The sequence below is a fragment of the Lathamus discolor genome, chromosome 21, assembly GCF_037157495.1.
Source record: "Lathamus discolor isolate bLatDis1 chromosome 21, bLatDis1.hap1, whole genome shotgun sequence".
Classification (NCBI taxonomy): Eukaryota; Metazoa; Chordata; class Aves; order Psittaciformes; family Psittacidae; genus Lathamus; species Lathamus discolor.
Window position 1 is genome coordinate 1,174,460 of NC_088904.1, and position 22,605 is coordinate 1,197,064.

Consider the following 22,605-nt stretch of genomic DNA (forward strand, 5'->3'; position numbering starts at 1 on the left):
CAAAACACCTCCGCATCACCAGGCTGCAGACTGCTCTGCACAATGATGTCCCCAGCCTTATCTCCCTGCATTGTGCCGAATACCATAAGTACCAGGGGCTGATGACAACAGGGGTTACTTCGGAGGGGCTGACACAGCACAGAGATGGGGCATGGTAAGAGGCTTTTTGCTCCGTCTTTGCTCAGTCTCGCGACACGCTGCTGGGGGTGGTGAGGAAGGAGGGAACATTTTGCTCTTCTGACTTGAGCATTTGAGTAACAGAGCTCTCCAAGGCAGCAGTGTCAAAGCAGCTTTCTTTTCTCCAAGCAGTGCTTAGTGACAGCGGAGCCAGAGGGGTTTAGATTGATGAAGTGAAATTGTGTTGTAGCAAACACAAGATATACGGGGTTTTGTGGGGTTAGGAACATGAATTCAGCAGAGAAAAGAAAACAGCAGCTGCAATGGCTGGAAGTTAAAGCAGAGGCAGGTTAGAAGTGTTCGCTTGAGCAGAATGTGTGCGTTTGTGTGCTGGAAGAATGGATGCAGGGGAGAGCTCAGAGGTCCCGGGGTGAACATGGGGGAATCTCTTCCAAAAGATGCACCCTCTCCAAACGCAGCCACAGAGCTCATATCCATGGATGCTGGGGAGGGACTCTTTGTCAGGGACTGCAGTGACAGGACAAGGGGTAACGGGTTAAAACTGAAACAGGGGAAGTTTAGATTGGATCTAAGGAGGAAATTCTTTCCTGTTAGGGTGGTGAGACACTGGAATCGGTTGCCCAGGGAGGTTGTGAGTGCTCCATCCCTGGCAGTGTTCAAGGCCAGGTTGGATGAAGCCTTGGGTGGGATGGTTTAGTGTGAGGTGTCCCTGCCCATGGCAGGGGGGTTGGAACTGGATGATCTTGAGGTCCTTTCCAACCCGAACCATTCTATGATTCTATGATGCGGAGCGGATGCTGCGCCGCGCGTTACACTAAAGGTGATGCTGCCGAGGACCGTGGTGGTCCCTCCCCTCCAGTGCCCAGGGTAACCATTCCTCGAGGGGTTTTACCCTGCAGAGCCCACCAAAGCCTCTGCCCTCGCACGCCCTCAGCCTCCATCCCCGTACACAGCCCATCGCTGCGGAAACTGCCTCTCCTTTGGGCTCAGTATCAGGTGTTTTCCCCTTTCCTCCCCCATGACATTGGTTACCCTTTGCCGTACGGGTTAGAAGCTGTTGGCTTCATGGTTGCATGGGGGATGCTGGCCTCACGGCTCCTGGCTCCTGACCGTTCTCCTCTCCCCATACCCACAGAGTGAGAGAAGATATGAAATGTTACAGCTGCTTTTCCCTGCATCCACTGTGCGTTTTTGAAGGGATGCTCTCAGTGTGCCTTCCTTTGGTCCAACATTTAATCGTGCCCCGTGCTGGATCCCGTCAGCAGCAGTCTCGGTTCAGAGCCATTGAAAACCTCTGTAAGCAGAGGAAAGGTTTTAAGACCCTATTGTGGATACGGGGCCATCTCAGGGCGCAGGAGGAATTAGTAGGTGTCTGTCACAGCTTTCCTCCAAGGTTGTATTCCTGGTGGGGCGAGTGCTGCTCTCCAGGGCTGCCCAGGAGGGGTCATTTGCACAGCAGGGCACCGCACCAAGCTTGTGTCCTGTAAAGCAGAGCTTAAAAGACTCAGGATAAAGGGGACACAACTGAGCTGGGCCTGTTTTGGTGGAGCCTGGCAACAGTGGTTGCTGTTCACTGCAGCGAACAGTGCGGTGTCAGTGCTTTCTATGAAGGAAGTGTGAGAACGGCTGCGCTTTGCTCCTGAGAAGGCTGAGGCATCCTATTTAGACTGAGCAAACCAACCCTGCTGCAGGGCTTCGAGAGGCTGCAGAGCACAACGTCTGTAGCACCCCCAGAGGCACCTGCGGCTGCGATTCCTCGTCTCTTTAGGGTGGCTCTGTCATTGCTTTTGTCTCGGTCCGCAGCAGGGGAAGGGCACTTGTAGCTCAGGCCTGCAGAGTGGAATAAACTGGAAGAGCCCCTTAGAGAAAGGCAGAGAGCTGCGGCTGTTGGCGTGGCTGAAAGCGAAAAGGCTGAAGAAGCCTTTGGCCCACATCAGGAGGGGACCAACTTCTTGTTTTGCTGATACTCTTGAAGGAAACAAACAGCTGCTTTTCATTTTCCATGTTAATCAGCACCGGGGCTGCAGCAGGGGTCAGCGATGGAGCTGCTGTCCCAGCCCGCACGATGCTGCGTGGTGCTGAGCTGAGCCCCTGCCAGTGGCACAGAGATGGGAGAATATCCTGAGCAGTGATTTTTGTGTTTAAACCCGAACCAAACCAGCACAAATCCAGCTTGGTTTTAAAGCTGCATTGCCCTCCACAGCCAGCATTTGAATGAAGGCAATCAGGCACCTATTAATTCCCATTCCCATACTGGGGTGCTGGGTTTCTATTTGCATTGACAAAGAGCCAACGCTGAGCACGGTGCAAAGGATGAATGATAAAGGCTAAAACCTTTCCTCTTCTTCTGTAGAAAAACACATCCCTGGAGCCTTCTGTAAAAATACCTTTGGGGCAAAACAGGTTCTTTTGCCTTTGGACAGCATCATTCACGAAACGCTACGCCGCAAGTTTGGTCTGAAGGAAACCACACACGATTTGACTCTTTTTTATCTCCTATCAGCGGCGGAGAGCTCGGTGCGGTTACAGTTCTCATTTCTGAGAAGAGAGGATCCTATTTAATCATTGTGTCAGTTGGCACAAACAGCGTGTTTGTAGTGAAACGCTAGAAAACAGCAGACTTATCTTCCCCTCGATCGAGATTCGTGCGATAGGAGCTCTTAACGTTAAAACTCATCAGTAATGAAACGTTTGAAGGGCTCAGCTCCCCAGCTTGTTTATTGTAGCTTAAAGAAAGGTCCGAGCTCTCATATAACAAACCCGAGATCTGTAATCCCCACCCAAGGGCATTCGTTCCTTGGCAGACTCCACTTTGGCTCCAACATCTTATTCCTGGACTTTTTCTAGGGGGGAGGATGACAACAACCGACTTGCTTCGCTGAGCAGCACATTTCCAAATGCAGAGCGCCTGTAGGGGTTGCCTCATCGCACGTCCTTACCAGCTGCACGAGTGGAGGAGCCAAGAGTCATTTGGAGGGAGAAAGAGGTTGTGGAGCCCGGGGAGAGCGCTGTGATTCCCCATCTGACCCCCACCAGAAGGGCCAGAGGATTTCACCCGCTGTTCCCCGCAGCGAGCCCATCACATCTGCTCGGAGCGCTGCAAATCTCCGAGTTAGGCTATTGCATACAGCAATATTACATCACCCGCTGCTTAAACAGCCCTAGCATTGACCTGCCCTGATTCATAGCATTCTATTGGCACTGACTTGCGCTGTGGTATCGAGAGATCCCAAGCACGGGAAAGCCTCCCCTGCGCCGCAAAGTGAAGAAGTGCCAAAGAGAGCAGTCGGTCCTTGCCCTAAAGAGCTCACTTATCACTCACTTTTATAACTGCCTGGGTTTTAACCCCTTTTGGAGGACCAGCATCTGTGCGATATCCCCCTTGCACAGAAGTGTCAGTGACAGCAAGGGCTATCTCACTGGGGGGATGCAATGAGTTTTGTTCGGGCTCAGGCCACAGTTCCAAAGGTGACAGCGAGTCTGAAGAGTTGCTTTGCTGCAGAAAAGGCCATTTGAGCTCTCAGAAAGCCAACCAGAGGAGGTGCCAATGGCACTGCAGGGACAGGGGCTGCCACGTCCTTCTCCAGCCACAGCAGCACCGTCCAAACCAGCTCCAAAGCCCTTTTACTTGGGAAGCTCTGCCACAGGGCTGGAGGCACAGGCAGGTGGCAAGGTGGAAAAGGCACGGCATCTGCATAGCATCTCATAGCAACCACACCACAGCCGATCTACCGGCATCGTAGGAGGGATGGGGTTGACCCACAACAAACCCCAGTCAACCCAGAACACCCAGATGAGCTCGTGATAGGAGAGCTTGTGAGATTTACAGCAGTGGGGCAATACCATGAGCCTTCTGCCTTGTTCTCCCACCTTTTGCCATGTATATACATACATAATATGTATACACATACACAATAGGTACACATACACGATATGTACACATACCGGATATGTACGTACATCTACAACAAGGAATTTGTGGGGTTTTCCCCCCCAAAAAAATAAATTGAAATGTTTAACTCCAAAAACCTGTACTATGGCTAAATAGCTTCTTTTTGCACAGATGTCTCTGTCTGTAGAGTCAAGAGCCCTTCTTCTATTGTTGCCTTTCTCTAACGCATCTCTCAGAGTAAGTCCTTGGGCTTATATACCTGTGTGTTAGTGCATGTGTAAAGGTAGGCTATATAGAGATGCTCAAAGTATATGTTTTACATATATAAAATATACATCTGACTAATTTAATCAGAACGCAATGATTTAACTATGCTTGCTCTGGAAGCGAAGCACCAATAGAAGATGAGTTACGGTGTTCTAAAGCTCGGTCAGGCAACTGGACCGTTGCTAACATTAACAATTACAGCGCCTCATGTTCACTGTCCAGGACAGCTCTTCATACACTTGCAGCAAGCACTGAGTGAAAAGCCCAGCACAAGCAGCTTTTTCACTCTCTGCTCACAAGCAGGGAACCAGCTTTCATTTACTTGGCTCTACACAGGAGCGGGTGGGCAGCGAGCGGCCAAGTGAGCTGGAGCTGCGCTTCCTGCTTGCCTTCCAGGGGAATGAGACCGGAGATGAACGTGGAACTGGATGATGTTAAGGTCCTTTCCATCCCGAACTGCTCTATGACTCTATGGCTATGGCTGGATGGCATTTTATTGTAGCCTGAAAGCTCTTCTCTCTCTGGAGGCTTTCCCCTCTCCTGTCTCAGTGTGCCTGAGAAGAAGGGAATTGAATGTCCCAATAGAGTAAATAGAGAGCCAATGCTCATATGATTGCTTTAATGCTTTGATACGATGTTGATTGAACCCAGATACAAATCCTAAAGGCAAAGCCATACATCCTGTAGCATTAAAAATGCTTTATTTCATCAGTCATCCTGTACCGAAGTGCTCTGAGCATCTCAGGAAGGTTTCAGCTTCTTTGGGCACTGCCATTTGGGCTGGATTGACAAAGCGTTGTCTAGAAAGACCCAGGATAAATCTACCCCACAAAAAACGAGTGCTGTGCTCTGGCCCCCAGCCTGGCTGAGCAAATGTTGGTCAAAAGAAATAAGCAAAGATAAAAACCCCAATCTTGGAGGTAAAGGGAGGGGATGTGTGGCCAAACACAGCTCTTGAAGTTCTTCTGCAGGTGGCTTGGGTTTCAAAGCCACTTGTGTCTACAGAGTATGTGGCTGCCCACAGCCCCTTGAGGTTTACTGATTGACTGTTATGCTGCTGGAGCTAATAGCAGGACTTTATATAGATGAGCTGCAGAGAGAACCGACGGTTCAGAGGACGGCAAAATAACCTGGGTGGATTCAGTTACAGCTTCGAGATGAGCAAGTGAAGCAACAACAAAGGACAACAGCTTCAGCCTTTGAAATGCCAGCTTACAGCGTGAAGGCAGTGAAAAATAATACTCTGTTAACTTCTTGGTAGGGACAAAAAAAGCAGAACACTTCCTTTAATGACATATTAGCTGACAGTGGTGCTTTGATGACTCTTTCGTAGTCACCGATGAATCACTGGATGGAAGCACAGGGACAGACTGTTCCTATCTAAAGCTTGCTGTCCCAGTGGTTCACTGTCACCCAAAACAAGGTGCTCCTCTCGCTCTGAATCTCTCTCATGTCATTGTCACCAGCAGTTCAGCTGGTCCAAGTTCTTGCAGGGCTGATCAGCCCAAGATCACCTCTGCTTGATAACCCTGTGGGTTTGTGTTATCACCATAGGTGAAAGCAGCTCCATTCCCCAGACCACGCTCTGGGCCCTCATCACCCTCATTGCCACCATCACAGCTGTGTCCCACCATGGCAAACCAAGTTGTCTTATCAGATCAGAGCCTCAGATCCATTGTATCCCCTCCTAACGCAGTTCGTATGTTTTATTTCCCTTCGCACGCATCCGTTCTTTCCAAATTCTTTGCATTTTAGAATCTATACCCTTGCGTTTGATCTTCTGCATTGAGAAAAACAACGCTTCCATTTGAAGCTTCCTAGTGAGGGCTCAGTGCATGTGCCAGAGGTCCTGGCACAGCCCGCGTCCTGCAGGAGCAGTTACTTTCCAGTGAGTCTCTAAAATTGCTTATTTACTTTCACTTGTACGCCAAAAATACTTTAAAATCAGGACAGTTTTTTCCAGTTACACAATCACCAGAAATATCTTGAAGCCCTGCACTTCCAGTGCGGCTCAATAGTCAATCTGAACGCAGTCAAAACAGTTTACAAGGAACATTGAAAGTGTTCTCTCCCGGAGTTTAAGGCTTCAGAAGCGCAGCTCCATGCCTCCAAGCCAACGAAGCTACAAAGCAAAACCAATCCCCCCTCTTTTACAACAGCACGGGGACAAGAGCTGGCCAACGCGAGGGCAGGCGGTCCCTGCTGCTCTTCGGCAGCTTCCTGAGTGGAATTATCGCAGCCAGCCACTGCTAGAAAGTCCTTTCATGTCTGTTCACGCAGGGTTTATTTACTGCTGTTGGCAAAACAGAGCGACAGCTGATTTCTGACATTGGAGCTTTTTCATTGATTATAGTGAATTGAGAACATTGGTGTGGGACAGGAGCTGCTCGGAGCCTCTTTGACCTATTCAAAGCACTGATAAAACCTACTTTTGGGCAATACTAGTCTAAGGATCGAACCCTGTCGCCTCCTTTGTCTTGAGGGCACAGGTAGCAATATGCAGAATGAGCTACTAAAGATCTCAAAGTGCTTTGAGGGCTCCAGTTGTTCTCCTTACTCATGCATATTTTAAATCCCCTTTGAAGTCTCAACGGGCTTGCATGGGTGTAATTCAGAGCAGACTTGGGGCCTTGCATATTTTGCATACCGACCAGTTATGTGAGTCCAATTACTGAGCTAAAGACCATAGGAGCATTACGATGCACTTGAGGAGTAAGTGGCTGGGCAAAAACAAAACTCACAACAAACCCAGAAGGGTTTGCTTTGTCATTTTAAGCCCATGGTCCCAAATGAAAGCAGGCATTGTGTCCATCAACAATGGCCAGAACAGAATCAGCCTTTCTCCAAACCTACTGAAGAACCAAGGTCTTAATTTGTAGGTTTGAGTTACTGGCACTCTGTTTAGATATATATATATATATAACATATATATATATAAGGCATGCAGCCTTTAAATGATATTGCAAAAGTAGAAATAGCACGATAAACCTTCAAAGCTGAAATAAAAAAGAACCTGTGTTTTAACTTAGTGTTGAGTATTTATACAGCCGGCACCGTTTAGTCCGGCATGTTTGAATGAGTGCGAGTCTGTGGTTGCAGTTGTGTATAAAAATATTGTAGCCCGCTCCTGCTTTAGGAGCTAAACTTCAGTTCCCAATAGCTCCCTCTGTAATTCTCTTTCCAAATAAAAGGAAGAACTATTCCTGGCTCGTAACGGTGTATTTCTGTGGCTGCTTGAACTATAATGAAGGCAGTCTGGAATGTTAAAAATCACATCCTCGATGCCAGTTCTGAACCCAGGGTAATTTAGGCTTTAAATGTTTTGAAGTTTACATTTTGAGTCTGTTATTGTACAAGCTCTTAATTAAAATGTTGCTGTAGTCCAGATCACTAATGCTTCTTGCTCAAAGATCCATTAACATCTCTCTTCAAACCACTACTTAGGGAGCTTGAGCGTTTTGGTATCGAGGGCTAAGGCCATCTGCTTGGAAAATTATTTGGTTTTTATTTGGCTCCTTCTAATTGTAGAAATTCAAAGGCATCTTTGATATCCACTGCATTCCAACAGCGGAAACATCAGTTCTCTTTCTGTAAACGTTTCAGTGCTCGTCTCTACTGCAGACTAAATCCTGATGCAATTCAAGGAGTAATCTGCCAAGCCGGTCGCTGATGAATCAGGTTTGGATTTTCCCTGTGCACTGTAGGAACAATACACGCCATTGATGCTCAGTATCATCCCTAGGTTTTCCCATTGGAATGCTACTAAATAAATCAGAAACATGTGACAAGCTCACTTGGGGGTTCTCAACGTCATCAGAACCCAACAACAGCTCTTCTTAAGGTTAACAGCACCGTGGGCTCTTCTTGTTATGATCTGTAGCACAGTGTCTTCAGACATTTATGCCCTGAAAGGTGCCTTCACATTCACATCCTGTGTACGAAGAAGCGAGGTTAAGTTTAACCTGACTCGTGCTCTCAGCTGAAGGTAAAAATCCTCTGCCGTGTGTAAACAGTGCAGATTTAGCCCAGTATCAATGAGAGACACAGAACATGAGAGTTGACATCACAAGATTGGGGTTTTAGTGGGGTTTTGGCTGGTTGGTTGGTTGGGGGGGCCCTTTCTAAAGCCCAGTTCTTCAAGGAGATCCCCTCAAGGATGTCTCAGCGAGGCCCCCAGGAATACATTGGCTATAGGAATAACCCAGCAAGAGAGCAATGGCTTTGTGATAACTCTGCATATTGAGGGGGAAGTGAGAGTTTTCCAGCTGAAAAGGCCCGTGTGCATCCCTGTGCCAAATAACACAGCAATTTAATTCTATCTAGCCTGGGTTTAGGTTCCTCTTTGCCCTGAGGCACATGAATATGCATTGTGTGTGTGTAAACATGCACATACCTCTTTGCAGGACACTATTTTAGATGCAAGACATTGGCCAACCAACAGTGGCAAGCTCTTAAGTCCTCCACCTGAAGCAGGTCTGCTTTGTCTGACAACTCATTATAACCCACAGGACCCCGTAGCAGAAAGACCCCGAAGTGTGAGATAAGCCACAGATGCTGCAGGCCAGGAAAGCAGTTTTCCAACAGCAGGAAGCACTTTGTCCACCCCGAGCCTGTATAATGTACAATTACACAGCTATTATTCTATTTGCATTTACTTATTATTCTACAATAACAACAATTTGCAGTGTAGCACCCATAGGATCCTTATGCAGCTCCCTCCATGTGCTGTGAATGGCCCTGAAGAGTTTAGAGAGACCTCTGCGCAGCTCTAAGCAAGCAAGAAAAGTCCTCCCCTACCTTAAACCCCAAGCCCACAGCCAGGCAACTAAGAGGTGCATTGAAAAGTAGTGAACCTCATTAGTGTCTGCCTGTGTTGTCCGTGGAGGCTTCAGCCCTTGACTTTCATCACCCTGCCCCTTGATGCTTTGTACCCAGCAAAGCAAACACCCTGATGCGTCAATTCAAAGGAGCTTTCTCCATACCAGCCACATGCTGTTATGCACATAACGTGACGCGGTATTCTGCAGCACACCTTATTTTTAGCTACGAATTTTGTTTTTCGGGTGCAAGTAAAAGGAGGCGTTGTTATTTCCACATAATCAAGGCCAAAAAAAAAAAAACAACACCCAGTTTCACTTTCTTTGAAGCTTTTTATCTCCCTACAACTGGATTTGAATCTCTGACTTCATCACCACAACCCCAGAGCCATAACCACAAGGCCACATGGTCCCAGAGCTGTTTTTGGAGGTGGCAGTGATGTGAGTTATTTTAGAAGCTGCTAGCTATAAATTTCAGTTATATTTGAAGGAGGGCAAGTTAGCTTTGAAAGTCCTTGCTGAGCCCGTTCTTCAGTCACCAGTGGGCAATTACTGGGGCCACTGGCAAGAGCTCCGATGGAAGAGTGGCCTGCAGTTGCTACCATAAACCACCAAGTACAAACAAACAGCAATTGTGAACGACAGTTAAACCAATTGTCCTTGTTGGTATCCCGATCCCAAGCCGGGTTGTGACGCAGAAAGTCCATCTGCCCAAAGTCAGGGGTTCATTACGGCCAGCTCCAAATAGCATCCAAACAAGTCAATTTTAGACCACTCGACTGCGCGTGATAAACGCAACCCAACCACCTTGACCCTCTTTTAAAAGGCTTCACCCTGACCCTTCGGCTCACGCCGCGTTTTGGCACTCTTGGTTTCCTGCCCGAAAATAAACGCACATCTGCTGTTGCACATCGCCTGCTCCATAAACCACGCGGACGAAGGCGATGGGCTGCGGTGGTGACTACAGAGCTCCCATCCCCAAAACGAGGGTCACTTGCCAGGATGATACACTGCACTGCAAGGCCTTGATGCCAAGGCACACGCAAAGGAGGGTGTCCCTGGCACAGCCAAAGCCCAGTAGCTGGGGGTATGATATCAAGTAAGCAACTAATGAACAGCAGAACGAGTGGCTAAAAGCTACCAAAGGTGGGATTCAGCTCTTTCACATCTCGAAACTGTTTGCATTTTTCCTTACTCATAAGAGTAATTTTCAGCTGCAAAAGTTAACCACGTCTGTGTGAAATGCAGATAACTTTGGGTGGAAATGGTTTGGGTCAGAGTAAGGGTCATCTGAGAGATGGGGGTAGTCCCTCAGTCGAGAGTGTGCCTGACACACACAGCTCCAGCTGAGTATTTTGTTTTCAGTGGTGGAGTGACTCCGAGAGCTGTAGAGCAGACGTTAATTTTGCTCTTCCTCGTGGTAAAGATGACCTCTCACACAGCAGCCGAGCTCCAAGGGAAAGGCAGAGGGCACAAGTGCTGCTGCCATACAAAACCAGCAGGGATGCTCAACCTTACAAACAGAACCCATATTTGTTTCTATCTGTAAGGCAGAACCCAGCAGTTCAGAAGAGACTGAAGGGCTGAAGAGAATCCTTTAAGGAGGAAAAAGAAAACAGGAGGACGTTCCGCAGAGCTGTGTTGCTGGAATAGTATTAACTCCAATTGCTGCCTAGGAACTGGCCGCGTCAGCCCAGGCTGGGATGAATCCTGTTTCACTCTCTCCTTTAAGAGCAAAGCCTTATAATTCCTTAGCCACATGTTGAAGCTGTGAATGGTTAAAATTGGAGGGGGGACACACAATGAACACACCTCCTGCTCCAGTGAACCTGCTCCTGAAGACCGTGCTTGTCCCTCCACTGTCTGAGATCAATACAGGGACTAGAGAGGCCAGGTAGATGTTACAGATGACTCTTGTTCATGCCCAGGGCAGCAAATGACCCTGGAGGCATCACTGACGCAGACAAAGACGGGATTACAGGAAATACTCTTAAAAAAACCAGAGAATCACACAAGCATAATTCCGGAGTTATCATCTATGATTCCATTATTCCTAACGGACATGAGAAATCACTGCACGGTAAGATCTATTAGAATACTGTAAAATGTCAACTCAGGAAAAAAATAGCAGCTTCAGCATCAAAGGTCACATCTATTCTGATACTTGAAAGCATTTTTGGAAGCAGGAGTCCCTTTGGAATTGCAGTGGAAAGTCTGCAAGGAAAAACGAAGCACAAAGGACTAACGCTACGCGTAAAGCGGACGGGTAAAGGCACCACCAAAGTGCCGCTGACCTCTTCTGTTGTCTCTTAGGAGCTCGGTTGTGCCCGTTATAACTCTTATTTAACAGTTGAGGAATGGCAGCGTTTAGAGACTTGTGCTCAGCGCTGGACACAGGCCTTTTACTGAAGCACTCACAACAGCCATTTTGTCCTGGTTTCCAGGAAGGAAAAGGTTGCTCCTGGAGCCTAAGAAAACTGTCCCAAAAATCTCAAAGGAAAAAAGAAGGATTAAAAAAAAAAAAAAAAAAAATAAATAAATAAATAAATAAAACACAAACAAACAAGGAAAACATTTCACTAAACCCCATCTTTGGAAAAACATTGGAATATTTTTCCATCCAGAGAAATCACTATAAATAACGCTCGAACTATTAAAAGGGTGAGCGCAGAAAAAGGCTATTTACATAGGAGCGTTTTGTGCCGTTTCAGTCTAATTTGTCACCGACGGAGGAGCCTCATACGTTAGCTGGAGGAAATCCAGAGCTTTCAAAGGTTTTCTGTCAGGGCTTGAAAAGTTGCCAGTTTTTTTAATGGAGCCGAGCAGTCTCAGGCCTGTTGTTCTCAGAGATTTTGTGAGCCAGGGCCGCATGTTAGCAGGAAACAGAGCCAAGTGGGCTTCCTGAGCGTCTGAGAGAGGAAACACTGTAATAAGCATGGAGGCTGTGGTTAAAAATAACTCTGGTATATAAAGGCTGCAAAGGATCCCCTCTCGCTCATACGCGCCGCTGCCTCTTGGCTGGCTGCTGCGCGCTGATTTCATGTGAATGGGACGCTCTGCCATCCCCTCCGAGCAGGTGGTTTTGAAGCAGAAGAAGACAGAAAACAGCCCCGTGAAGCAGTCGAGCACGAGAGGGCTCCGATTCCGGGGGGTTTCAGGCTTTGTTTCAAGAGCGCTTCAGTATTTAGCTTCAGGCTGAAGTTAGGTTGAAAAATCACTGGGTTTGCTGGGATACGAAACTGAGAAAAAGGGAACAGGGTGCACCGGGCGAGCCCTTGAGCAACAGGAGAAAGGGGCCCTTACACTGTCACCCCTGGGCCCAACGCGGCTTGGACCACTTCTGCTATAGAAGCTTTAATCCCACCCTGTGCCCCCCCACCCCACCCCGCCTTGCCTAACACTGGCCAAGTAGAGGAGCTCAATGTGGCAACCACCAGCTGAAGGGAATGGCCACCAGCAATCAGTGTTCTGCAGTCCCCATGCACTGGTTTCTCACCATGCAGAAGACTGTCTGCTTCTCCTGGCTGAATTCATTCGGCGTAGAATTAGACCCATCTCTTTTCTTCCAAAGGCAGTGATTTTCCTTGCAAATGTGGGATAAAAAACACTGGTTATTTGGCAAATCAAGGCACCCTTTTCCCTGCTGTAACCTGACACTAACATCCACACTGAACTCCATTCTGAACGCTTCTTTGTAGCCCACATCATGCTGTAATTGGCAAAACACATTCTTCCCAGGCTCGTATTTTTATTGCAAACATTTATTTGGCACTTTCTGTGGCAAATGAAAAGAAAATTTCACAACTCATTCTACAAAGTTGCATTGTGCTCGGCCGTCCCTTGAAAAAGCATTTTATTGCTCAAGAATAGCTGTAACCGTTCAAGGGATTTCAACAGTGTTATTCTCTCGAACTATAATTGCTGTATATACTAGAGCACCAACTATTAATAACTGTGATCAGCATCAACCCTGACGACTGGCACTTAACTCGACCTAGAGCTCATTGCCAGCACTAAGTGCGACATTCCTTGAAGGCATATCAAGCGGAACAATTTGGAGTGTATTTTCAGGTGAAAACATAAACTGCAGGTTTGTTTCTGAATAGAAAGCGTTTTCTACAAGACACAAAGCACTGCTCCTAAGCTCAGGAATGTACATCAATAAATACCCCAAAAGGCAGGCATTAATAGCTCAAGAAAACCAAAAGTGGTTACAATGGATACGGGAAAAAGTCTGTCCCAAAATATCCCACTTCGAGTTTCGCAGCTTAATCATGGTGCTATAACTAATCGTGATCATGGCAAAAAACGTATACCTTTCTGAACACTTCAGTGGTCTAAGCCTGAAAAGGACTTCACAGGCCAGGAAGACAAATGAGATCAGCTGCTCTATACATCCAGCCTGTCATGAAAAGATGCCTGTCTTCCTCTCGCTGGCTAATTCACTAAGCTCTGATTCATACTTCCATGTATTCAAACAGGGAAAGTCATTCCAGGCAGCGAGCAATAGCAATTAACAGTGTCACAGTTAATGAAATGCTTGCTCCAGTATTTCCCATTACTCAACTGCAGGACATATGACTAATAAATAATACAGGTGCAGTACAAAGAAGGTATTTTATAAATGAGAGCTAAACCCTACGCATTCATCACGTTAAACAAGGCTTTCCACCCTCCTCCCTGTACGAACTTCTACTCTGTATATTGGGAGAATAAACCTCCACCTAACAGATAAAACCATGACCCATAGAGGTGTTCTGCCCATCAATGAGGGAAAAACCCCAAAGCCTTCCTCACTTCTAAGTAATTCCCTTCTCATGGCTGGTTTTAAGCTTTGTCCGGGGTTTCCTCCCCTGTTAAAACCTGAGAACTTCAAAGTGACAACAGAATCTGCAGTCAAGGCCATCTGCATTTGCTGCGCTGGCTCAGACTGCAACAGGGCTCACAAGATAGAAAGGGAGAGAAGAGCATCTGAAGAGTTCTCTGAGCTTCCCTCAAACAGAACATTCCCCTGCATTAATGAATTGCCAAACGCAGTTACCCATTGTCCGAAGCTGACAGAGGAGATGATAAGAGATCACTTTCCTTTTTCTCCTGGCATCTCCAACCATTAGCTAAGCTCTCTCCTAAATGCAGGCTAGGAAAGACGTGACCCGTGTGAAATCTCAGCATCGCACTCGCTGTGCTCCAGAATTAAATGAGTTTCACCTTATTGGGCTGATGATTTCATGGAGGTTATTCCATGTTCATTAATAGTAAGAGTCATTTTTCTGAATGAAACCACATGGGCACTTTCTGACCGATGCTCCTGTTGTTCCACACCCTTGTTGCCTGTTTCTTCACTAGGTGTTTGCTTCTGTCACAAAGAGTATTTGGCAACAACCGAAAGCTGCTTGTCATAAGCAGCGGCTGATATTGGAAGCCGTTTCCCTGACAGGATTAAACGTGCTTTCGAAGCTGTGGTCTCACTTCGCAGCTCTGCGAAAGGAAAAGAAAAGCTTTCTCAAATGTGTTTTTAATTGACAGCTGAAAGGGACATCTGCAATCCAGCGTGTGCGCATGCAGCACACGCAGCAGTGAAAGCAGGCAGAAACACAGCTCCGTACCTAATCAAAGCTGGCAATTAACAAACTGGCATAAATTGGTTAGGTTTGAAGAGTGCCCAAATGAAAAATGACAAAAAACCCCAATACAGCTGAACACTCCCATTCTGCACACAGCAGCTTCAAATAACAATGCGTAATTACCTTGATTAAATTCATTAAACAGCCGATTTTCTTCCCTGATTTACTGAGCCATTTACGCACTTCAGTGACAGGAGCAGTATTTTCTTGCATATTTCTGAGAAAAGTCTTCTTTATGTAACTTGACTTATTTATTGGAATGGAATTTCAGCTTATTTTCCCTTTGCTTCGATGGAAGGCTGCCAAGCTAAAGCGTGCAGTGGCTGAAAGCATCAGCGCTTGAGTTTTGCTCGTCTTGGTGAACGAAGTTACTCAGGCTTTCACTACAATGGATTCAGATTGCCATGGCGGTGAATGGAAACGACAGCACCGTCAATAATGGTGCTGAAAAAGCAGAAGTGCTGAAGAATATTTCTGTTCTCTCTTTGGGAAAAGAGCCAGATGCCGCGTGCAGATCAGACAATAATGATGTTGAAACACTTTCCATTCCAGTAACTAAGGAGGATGTTAAAACAACTGCTGCTCATCTCAAACAACATGAAGTTGCCAGGTCTGGGTAACTTATAAGTGAGTGTTTCAAAACACCCCAGCAGCTAAGGACCTATCCAGATGGCTGAGGGTTATTCGCAATCAATTCAGGACCACTGGAGAAGCCCCAGGTGACTGGAAGAATGTTAATGTTATGTCACTAGGGTAAATGGACTGACCCAGATGCGCCTGTCAGCCTTATAGAAACCTGGGCAAGAGACTGGAAGGACTTGATGCCTAAAAAGAGTTATAAATAAAAGATGGTTTACTTAATGACAATGGTGTTATAAATAAGGCAGCAGTGCTGATGGAACAAGCAAGTCTCTGCAAGGACTCGCCTCGGTACACTGTGGTTTCCCAGTAAGAAATGAGAACATGACAAATCAGTATGGTGTGCACACGCGAACCAGTCCAACCGCAAGCTGATGCACCTTGAAATCTAATTTAACCTTTAATCGAGCAGGTTTATTAGTCCACAATCTGCTTTTATCATCGCTTCCCATTCAATGTTGTTAACAATGACCTGGAAGAAAACAGAAACTGTTGCTGATAATGTCCTTAGATGACAAGGATCAAGGAAGCGCAGCGTAGTTTGAAGAACATGCCATTGTTAAAGCGTTATTAGACCTGCACTATCCAGGCAGAGACAAACACCACATGGCCACACAGGCCTGCTTAAGGCCATACTTCCAGGAATGAAAAATGCAAGCAGCTCTGCATTCTGGCATGGACAAAACCAGGTTCCTACTTAGGCCCACGGGTAAAACAAATTGGGGCAGCAACATTGCTCTGCTGGAGAGGGCAAGTGGCAGATGCCTCGTTGTGTGGTACCTTTCTGCAGTCTCTGCCTTCCGTTGTGCAGCCTTAAAGAAGCTGGATTCCTCCTGGCTGTTCCAAACATCCCATGATGCTTCCCAGCCCTGCTCCATGGCCCCACCAGACCTCCCAGGGCTCCTTCCACCTTCCACCCTCCCCTCCTTCTCCGTGTGTTCTGCTTTAAATTAAACCTAGCCCCACATCCCTGAGCCAGCACGATGTGCAGACCCTGTACCTGCGGTTGTGGTGCTCCTGACTGGGAAGCTGAGATGCGATGCAAGAGCTGGGGGAGAGGAGGGCTTGGTGGAACACTTACTCATGGGGGAGCTTTAGTGCAATACCGTGATTGAAAACCTCGGCTGAGCAGGGGTGAGTCCTATTTGTCTGCTGCTCCACGTTTCCAGCACTCAGACCTCAAGGATGACTGCAAATATTCACACAGTTCCGAGGAGAATCACCAAAAATACTAAAGGAAAAGGTGTCCTAAAAGCTTCCTGAGCCCCTTCAAGTTCAGCTGATCAAAGGGATGGACCACCTTTGTCTTGAAGCCCCTGAATGGGAACCAACGCCAGTCATGCAAGGTCTGGTCAGAAAAGCTCCTTTAGCAAATGAATCCATGATGTTACTTACTTTAACCAGATAAAAGGGTGAAAGGACGAAATCACCCTCCCTAAAATAAGACATCTCCCTAAATGAAGCCTCTCAACAAACCACCCAAACGGCCTATTTCATTTTATGTGGTTGTTTACATCGCTTTACCAACTTCCTTGAGAGCAGCCTCTAGAAAGGACCAAGAACCTGCAGTTTAAATCAGGGGAAAAGAGACGAAAAGCGCGCAGGCAACAGAACTGCGGCAATTTGAGAGGCAGGGAGGGAAAGGCTCTGATAACGCTCGGCTCATTCGAACACGAAGGGGCTGCCGGCGTTCGTTAGCACCGCGATTGCCAGCAGCGGGGCTTGGAGCGCTCCTCCGCGGCTCGTTTACGCTGCTGTCATTACGCTGGCTGTAGGGGCAGCCAGGACTTTCTGAGAACAATCCCATGAGCAAAGAGCTTTCTGTTTGCTTCCTTGGTTCCGTTTTGACTCGCGGGGCGCCGGCAGCAGGGTGACGGCGGCATTCTCACCAGCCCAGCGCCCCACCGGGCTCATGGCACAGCCCCAGCTTTCACCCTGCTGTTGGCATAGGGAACCCCGATCCCAGCCCCTCAGAAAGGTTCTGCCGGTGGAAAAGCAGCCGAGATCAGCAGCAACACCTGGAAAACTCAACTCAGGCGCAGGAATGGCTGAGCCTGTGTTTGTGTTGGCTGGGAGACAACGCACACATCGCTTTGTCCTCCTCTACCCACAGCAGGTTAACAAACGCGTTCTACTCTCACACTCTTCCCATTTACACACCAGTGGCATCGCTCCTGAGCTCTGCTGCCCTAACTCAGAGCAGTGCCAGGAGCCTGGGTTTAGAACTGAAAAGAAACGTTGCATACAGGAAAAAAAAAAGAGCCAGCAAATGTCAGCGCAGTTATCACGGAGCAAGTGGAAGGTCATGGCAAAGTCGTACTCGATTTATGCAGAACTAGTGACTCACAACACAAATAAACGCTCACATTTGCTTCCCCAGGTTTAGTGTAGCTGCAGGTTCTCAGCTTCACCGCTTTGCTTGAAAACAAAAAGGAACGAAAGGCAGTGACTTTATTACTTTGGCTTTCACCCTCAGCACCCGCTGAAGGCTTCCTTGATGCACAGAAAACACAGAGTTAGGTGACAGTCGGCGCGGGGCTATAACCAAATGTCCTTCCAGTGCCTGCAGCATCCGACTGGAGCTTCCCAGCGAAACCTCCACGTCCAGTTGTATATCCTAGAAACAAAATATTTTGCTCTAGCTGTTGCTGAAATCACAAGCACATAAACTGACACAGACTTTCAGGGTGTGTTATCAAGGGAACATTCGCATTCATTCTGAATTCATCAGAGTATATTTTCTTGGCTGACTCACGGCACCATATATACGTACCGTACACTTACTGACATTTTATTAGAGGAAAAGAGTTTACATTGAAAGATTACACAAGTGTGACATTACAGAGCTATGAGTCACCCATCTTTGTGTACTGCGTTACCATGCATTCAGTGTATTGATTCTGCTCCAGTCACAGAAGTTTGGCTGCTCCTCCTGGCCATCCTGTGAACTCTGAGAATAAAAAGTAGAGGACGTTAAACACGAGGTGCTCGCTGGTCTAAAACATGGGCAGCTATTGAGGAGATCATTTACCCAGCCCAGCAACCGGGCTTGCCCGAGGTGGCAGCGTACAGCCCTGAGCCCGTTCTAGCGAACACGCTCAAAAGGCTTCTGAGAACCAGAGTCCCTCAAGGGCCACCGCTCTTTCCCCCCATGGGGCACACAGAGCATAAAAGTAAGAGCTGCCCTCCTCTGCTCTTCTGATCCCCAGCTCACTCAGACATCCTTTTAGAAGCGATTGCAAAGGGAATACGGAGGAGGACCGGGGCAAGCACGGCTCCTTCTGTGTGCAGGCTCTCAAGAAGCAGTCTCTTTCCTGGGATAGATCTTAACCCTCCTCTCCTTTAAGAATTGCCCCTTCTGCTCTTTGGCTTCTGGGTGCCTGCCAGGCATTCGTGGTCCTCACAAGCAGGAGCCTGGGGCACGTGCTCAAAAATGGTCAGAGAACAGCTCCTTCAGAGCGGGCACCTGAGCTAGAGGCCAAGGTAAGGGAGGAGAAGTCTTCCCTTATCAAAAACCCAGCCCAGGACCATCACCTGGCCATGAGCAGAGGGGATCCCAGAGGGGACTTGCGTTGTTTCCCTCGTAATGTCATAGGGAAACACTGATTTTGGCAATCTGTGTGCGGCAAATGGAAACTCTGCTTGAGACCTGAACTCGTATTAAACACAAGGTGCCAGTGGAGACTGTACAAGACTGGTATTAAACAGCTCTCCTTTAGTACCGAGATGCATCTGAGACCTTTGGGTGACCAGAGCCAGAGGCCTCCATCACCTCCTCCCATGCATTTATGGACTCCCTTGCTGTGCTTGTTCCACCTTCTGCTCCCACCCACGTTTTGTGGTGTCCCCACACCTCATCCCTGGGACACGTGGTAGGACCAGACCCCTCAGTCACGGTGTCTTCCTCAGTATCCCCACGGCAGGGACCCCTCAGTGCGCCCCATCCCACAGCAGGTCCCTCCCAGTCGGAGCCTGGACCCATCGGTGCCTCCTCACATCATGACGGTCCCTTGGTGTCCCCACGGCAGGGACCCCTCAGTGCGCCCCATCCCACAGCGGGTCCCTCCAGTGTCTCCCAGCTCGCAGTCCCCTCACGTCAAGGGGGGGATCCCTCAGTGTCCCCGAGGCTGAGACCCCCTCATCCCGACCCCCCTCCGTGTCCCCCCCGCAGCAGCAGCCCGAGGCTGGGGTCTCCCCTGCTAAGGGGAGGGCAACCCGGGGGCCCCGCGGGCCGGGCCGGTCCCGGCCCCGCTCCGCTCCGCTCCTCCCCTCTCGGGCTGGGACCGCCGTCGCCGCGTCCTTTTATACCGGCTAAATTTAGGCTGCGCCCGAGCCGCTGCCTCCCGCCCGCCCCGTCCGGGACGCGTTTCCTCCGCTCCCTGCAATTGGCTTGAGGGCGCCCGCGCCCGCGTTATAAGGTGCGGAGGGCGGCTCTCCGCGCCGCGCCGCGCCGCTCGCCGTCCCGCACCATGGCGCTCAGCGACACCATCCTGCCCTCCTTCGCCACCTTCGCCAGCCCCTGCCGAGAGAAAGCGCTCCACGAAGTGAGTCCCGGCCCCGGCCCGCGGCCCCGCTCCCCCGGGTGGGCAGCGGAGCCGCTGCCCCGCTTCTCCCTGATCCCCCCCCCCCCGCCGCGCCTCACTCCCAACGCCACCTCTAACCCTGTCCCTTCTCTTTCTTCCCCCCAGAGATGGAAGTGCGACCAGGAGGCCAAGACCCCCGCCGGCACCTGGGGCGGCCTCTCCCCTCGCAAAGAGGATGAAGATCTCAACAACGTGCTGGATTTTATCCTTTCCATGGGCAGCGACGGCTACGGCCAGGGAGCGCCCGGTGGGGACTATGCCCCTGCGCAAGGGGACAGCGGCGGCTTTTACCAGACAAACCCGTCCCCGGGATGCTACAGTGCCCTGGAGCAGGGCAGCCCCCCGCCCTACAGCGCCGGCTTGGTGCCGGAGATGATCCACTCCGAGGTGGACTCCAGCTACTGCCCTCCTGGCAGTGTCCACGGGCGGTTCTTCGTGACCCCCACCTTCGGGGGCCAGCAGTTCGTTGAGAACATTAAGCCCGAACCTGACATGGACAATTATGGACCGGTCCTGGGTCTGGTGCCCCAGGCTTGCCCGAAGATCAAGCAGGAAGGCAATGCCACCTGCATGATGGCCTATGAGCAGCCCCGGGTGGCCAGCTCCCCCCAGATCCCTGGGGCAGAGACGCCTCCATTGAGCCCCGACGATCTCATGGTGAACGAGTGCCACACGCAGATGATGTGCCCCTCGTCCGTGTCCTTCCAGCAAAGCTACCACCCGGCCTCCAGCTTCCACCACCCGCAGACCCATCTCCAGTACCAGAACACCTCCCAGTTCGGCCTTTTTGAGGACAGCCTGCCCTTACAGCCCTCTGCTCCCAGGGGCATGCTCACCCCTCCTTCCTCCCCTCTGGAGCTGCTGGACTCCAAACCCAAAAGGGGACGTCGGTCCTGGCCGCGGAAGAGGACGGCTACTCACACGTGCACCTATGCGGGGTGTGGGAAGACCTACACCAAGAGCTCGCACCTGAAGGCCCACCTGAGGACGCACACAGGTAAATACAGCCGGTTCCTTCGCTGGGAGACGGGATGCGCCGCTTGCCGGTTGCGATAGCTGCCTGTATAGAACGGTTTGCAGCCTGAGCTTTCACCCTGTAGTCTCTTGAGGAGTATTCATGGTCGAGCTGTGACAGGTGCTCAGATCTACAACGTCCGGGTGTTTTCCTATGCGTGTACAGGTCAAAGCGATTCTCAGCTTTGTCAAAGGAGCTTTACTGCGGGTACAGCTTAGTAAAGGAGCTGCTGGAGCAGCTTAAAAGCGCTTGGCTCTTGTTGTAGAAGGGCTTGGTAGCCAATAAAGGGATACGCTGAGCTCAAGTGGGAAGGCTGCCCAGCGCGCGATGCTGCCCGGCCGTGGGAGTGCCGCGCTGAGTCACGCTCTCTGTGCTCTCTCCCCCAGGTGAAAAGCCCTACCACTGCAACTGGGAAGGCTGCGGCTGGAAGTTCGCTCGCTCCGACGAGCTCACCCGTCACTACCGCAAGCACACCGGGCACCGGCCCTTCCAGTGCCACCTCTGCGACAGGGCCTTCTCCAGGTCAGACCACCTGGCTTTGCACATGAAGCGGCACATGTAGCCCGCAGGGACTCTGAGCTGCCAACAGCGGACGTTGTTTAACTGCTCAGGTGCAGGAGTGTGGGAAGCCTGTAGCTGGTACTACGTAGGGAGGCACCGAGGCGCTAGCGATGGGAGCTGAGGAGGGTTTGACACAAGGAGACTTAGCCGGTCATCTCCTGCAGAGAACGCGGTGTGACTGTATCAGTGAACCTGCCCGTTGCGGCCGGGAGAACAGGGGTTATTTATGCAGCTTCTGTGAAGGGTGAACTCCGTAAGACTCCGTACAGAAGAAGCTGTAAATATGTTCTTTTCCCAATCCTAACTGCCCTGTCCTAAGCTTTACGAGACAATGTTTGTATGGAAACTGCCTGAAGTTGACCCTAGAAGAGATTAAATGAATGTTACCGTAGCTAACGATGTTATTTTAGATCGCAGTCGAAGGCATGGCTAAGAGAACACTCCTATTGTTAGACTGTTTGTTTCACAGGTGCAATAATATTCTTGTTTGCCATGATCTACACTAGAAGTACAGGGCTTGATGTCTTGTAAGAAAATAACCTATTTTACTGTAATTTTTTTATATATTGTAAATAATTTTATACAACGAGAAATATTGTATATGTAAATAGAAGACAAATGGGTATTTTGCCTATTTCTGTTTTTATAAAAACGTCATTTTTCAATGTTTGAAAACATTTCATCTTTTTAATAAAATCAGTTTTTCAGTGCTGTGATTTTTATTCTCCTTTGGGGGCTCCCTGCTCTCCCAACAACCACCTGGGTATGCTCTAAATGACCAGCAACTGCAAGAAGATGCTCGCAAATCAGAGCAATTCTAAACTAGGTAAGAGAGCACACACTTGGTTCTTAGTGGTAAGCAAGACCCAGTACAGAGTTCTAACAACGACCGAAACAGCAAAGTGGGTCTTATTCAGAATACACTTCCTAAAAATGGTTAAGTAAGCAACACTGTAATTTCAGTCTCATTTCTAGTTTATGCTAGACTATTTTAATAGCATCCTTAATGTTTTCCAGATGCAGTTACAGTTTTGCCAGCAGTGTGTGGGTTTTTACTATAAATTTAAAC

General features: G+C 49.0%; 1 protein-coding gene and 1 long non-coding RNA gene across 2 annotated transcripts; one reads left to right on the forward strand and one right to left on the reverse strand.

Annotated features, from left to right (window-relative positions):
- Window positions 1-10,617: 10,617 nt before the first annotated feature.
- LOC136024422 (uncharacterized) lies at window positions 10,618-17,393 on the reverse strand. Its single transcript, XR_010616822.1, has 4 exons — window positions 14,862-17,393; window positions 14,156-14,592; window positions 12,611-12,697; window positions 10,618-12,023 (listed from the first exon to the last, which is right to left on the reverse strand). It is a non-coding gene; the product is annotated as an uncharacterized LOC136024422 (long non-coding RNA).
- A 2,398-nt stretch (window positions 17,394-19,791) lies between these two features.
- Window positions 19,792-22,247, forward strand: KLF2 (KLF transcription factor 2). Its single transcript, XM_065699737.1, has 3 exons — window positions 19,792-19,921; window positions 20,066-20,957; window positions 21,362-22,247. Exons 1-3 carry the CDS (start codon window positions 19,847-19,849, stop codon window positions 21,535-21,537), a joined length of 1,143 nt encoding a protein of 380 aa, XP_065555809.1. The 5' UTR covers window positions 19,792-19,846; the 3' UTR covers window positions 21,538-22,247.
- Window positions 22,248-22,605: the final 358 nt, after the last annotated feature.

What these genes read in the sequence shown, in the direction of transcription:
- KLF2 (XM_065699737.1), top strand. Translation starts at nt 19,847, where the DNA reads ATGGCGCTCAGCGACACCATCCTGCCCTCCTTCGCCACCTTCGCCAGC. An exon ending in GAGAGAAAGCGCTCCACGAA is followed by an intron (nt 19,922 to 20,065) that starts GTGAGTCCCGGC and finishes TCTTCCCCCCAG; the next exon opens with AGATGGAAGTGCGACCAGGA. An exon ending in CCACCTGAGGACGCACACAG is followed by an intron (nt 20,958 to 21,361) that starts GTAAATACAGCC and finishes TCTCTCCCCCAG; the next exon opens with GTGAAAAGCCCTACCACTGC.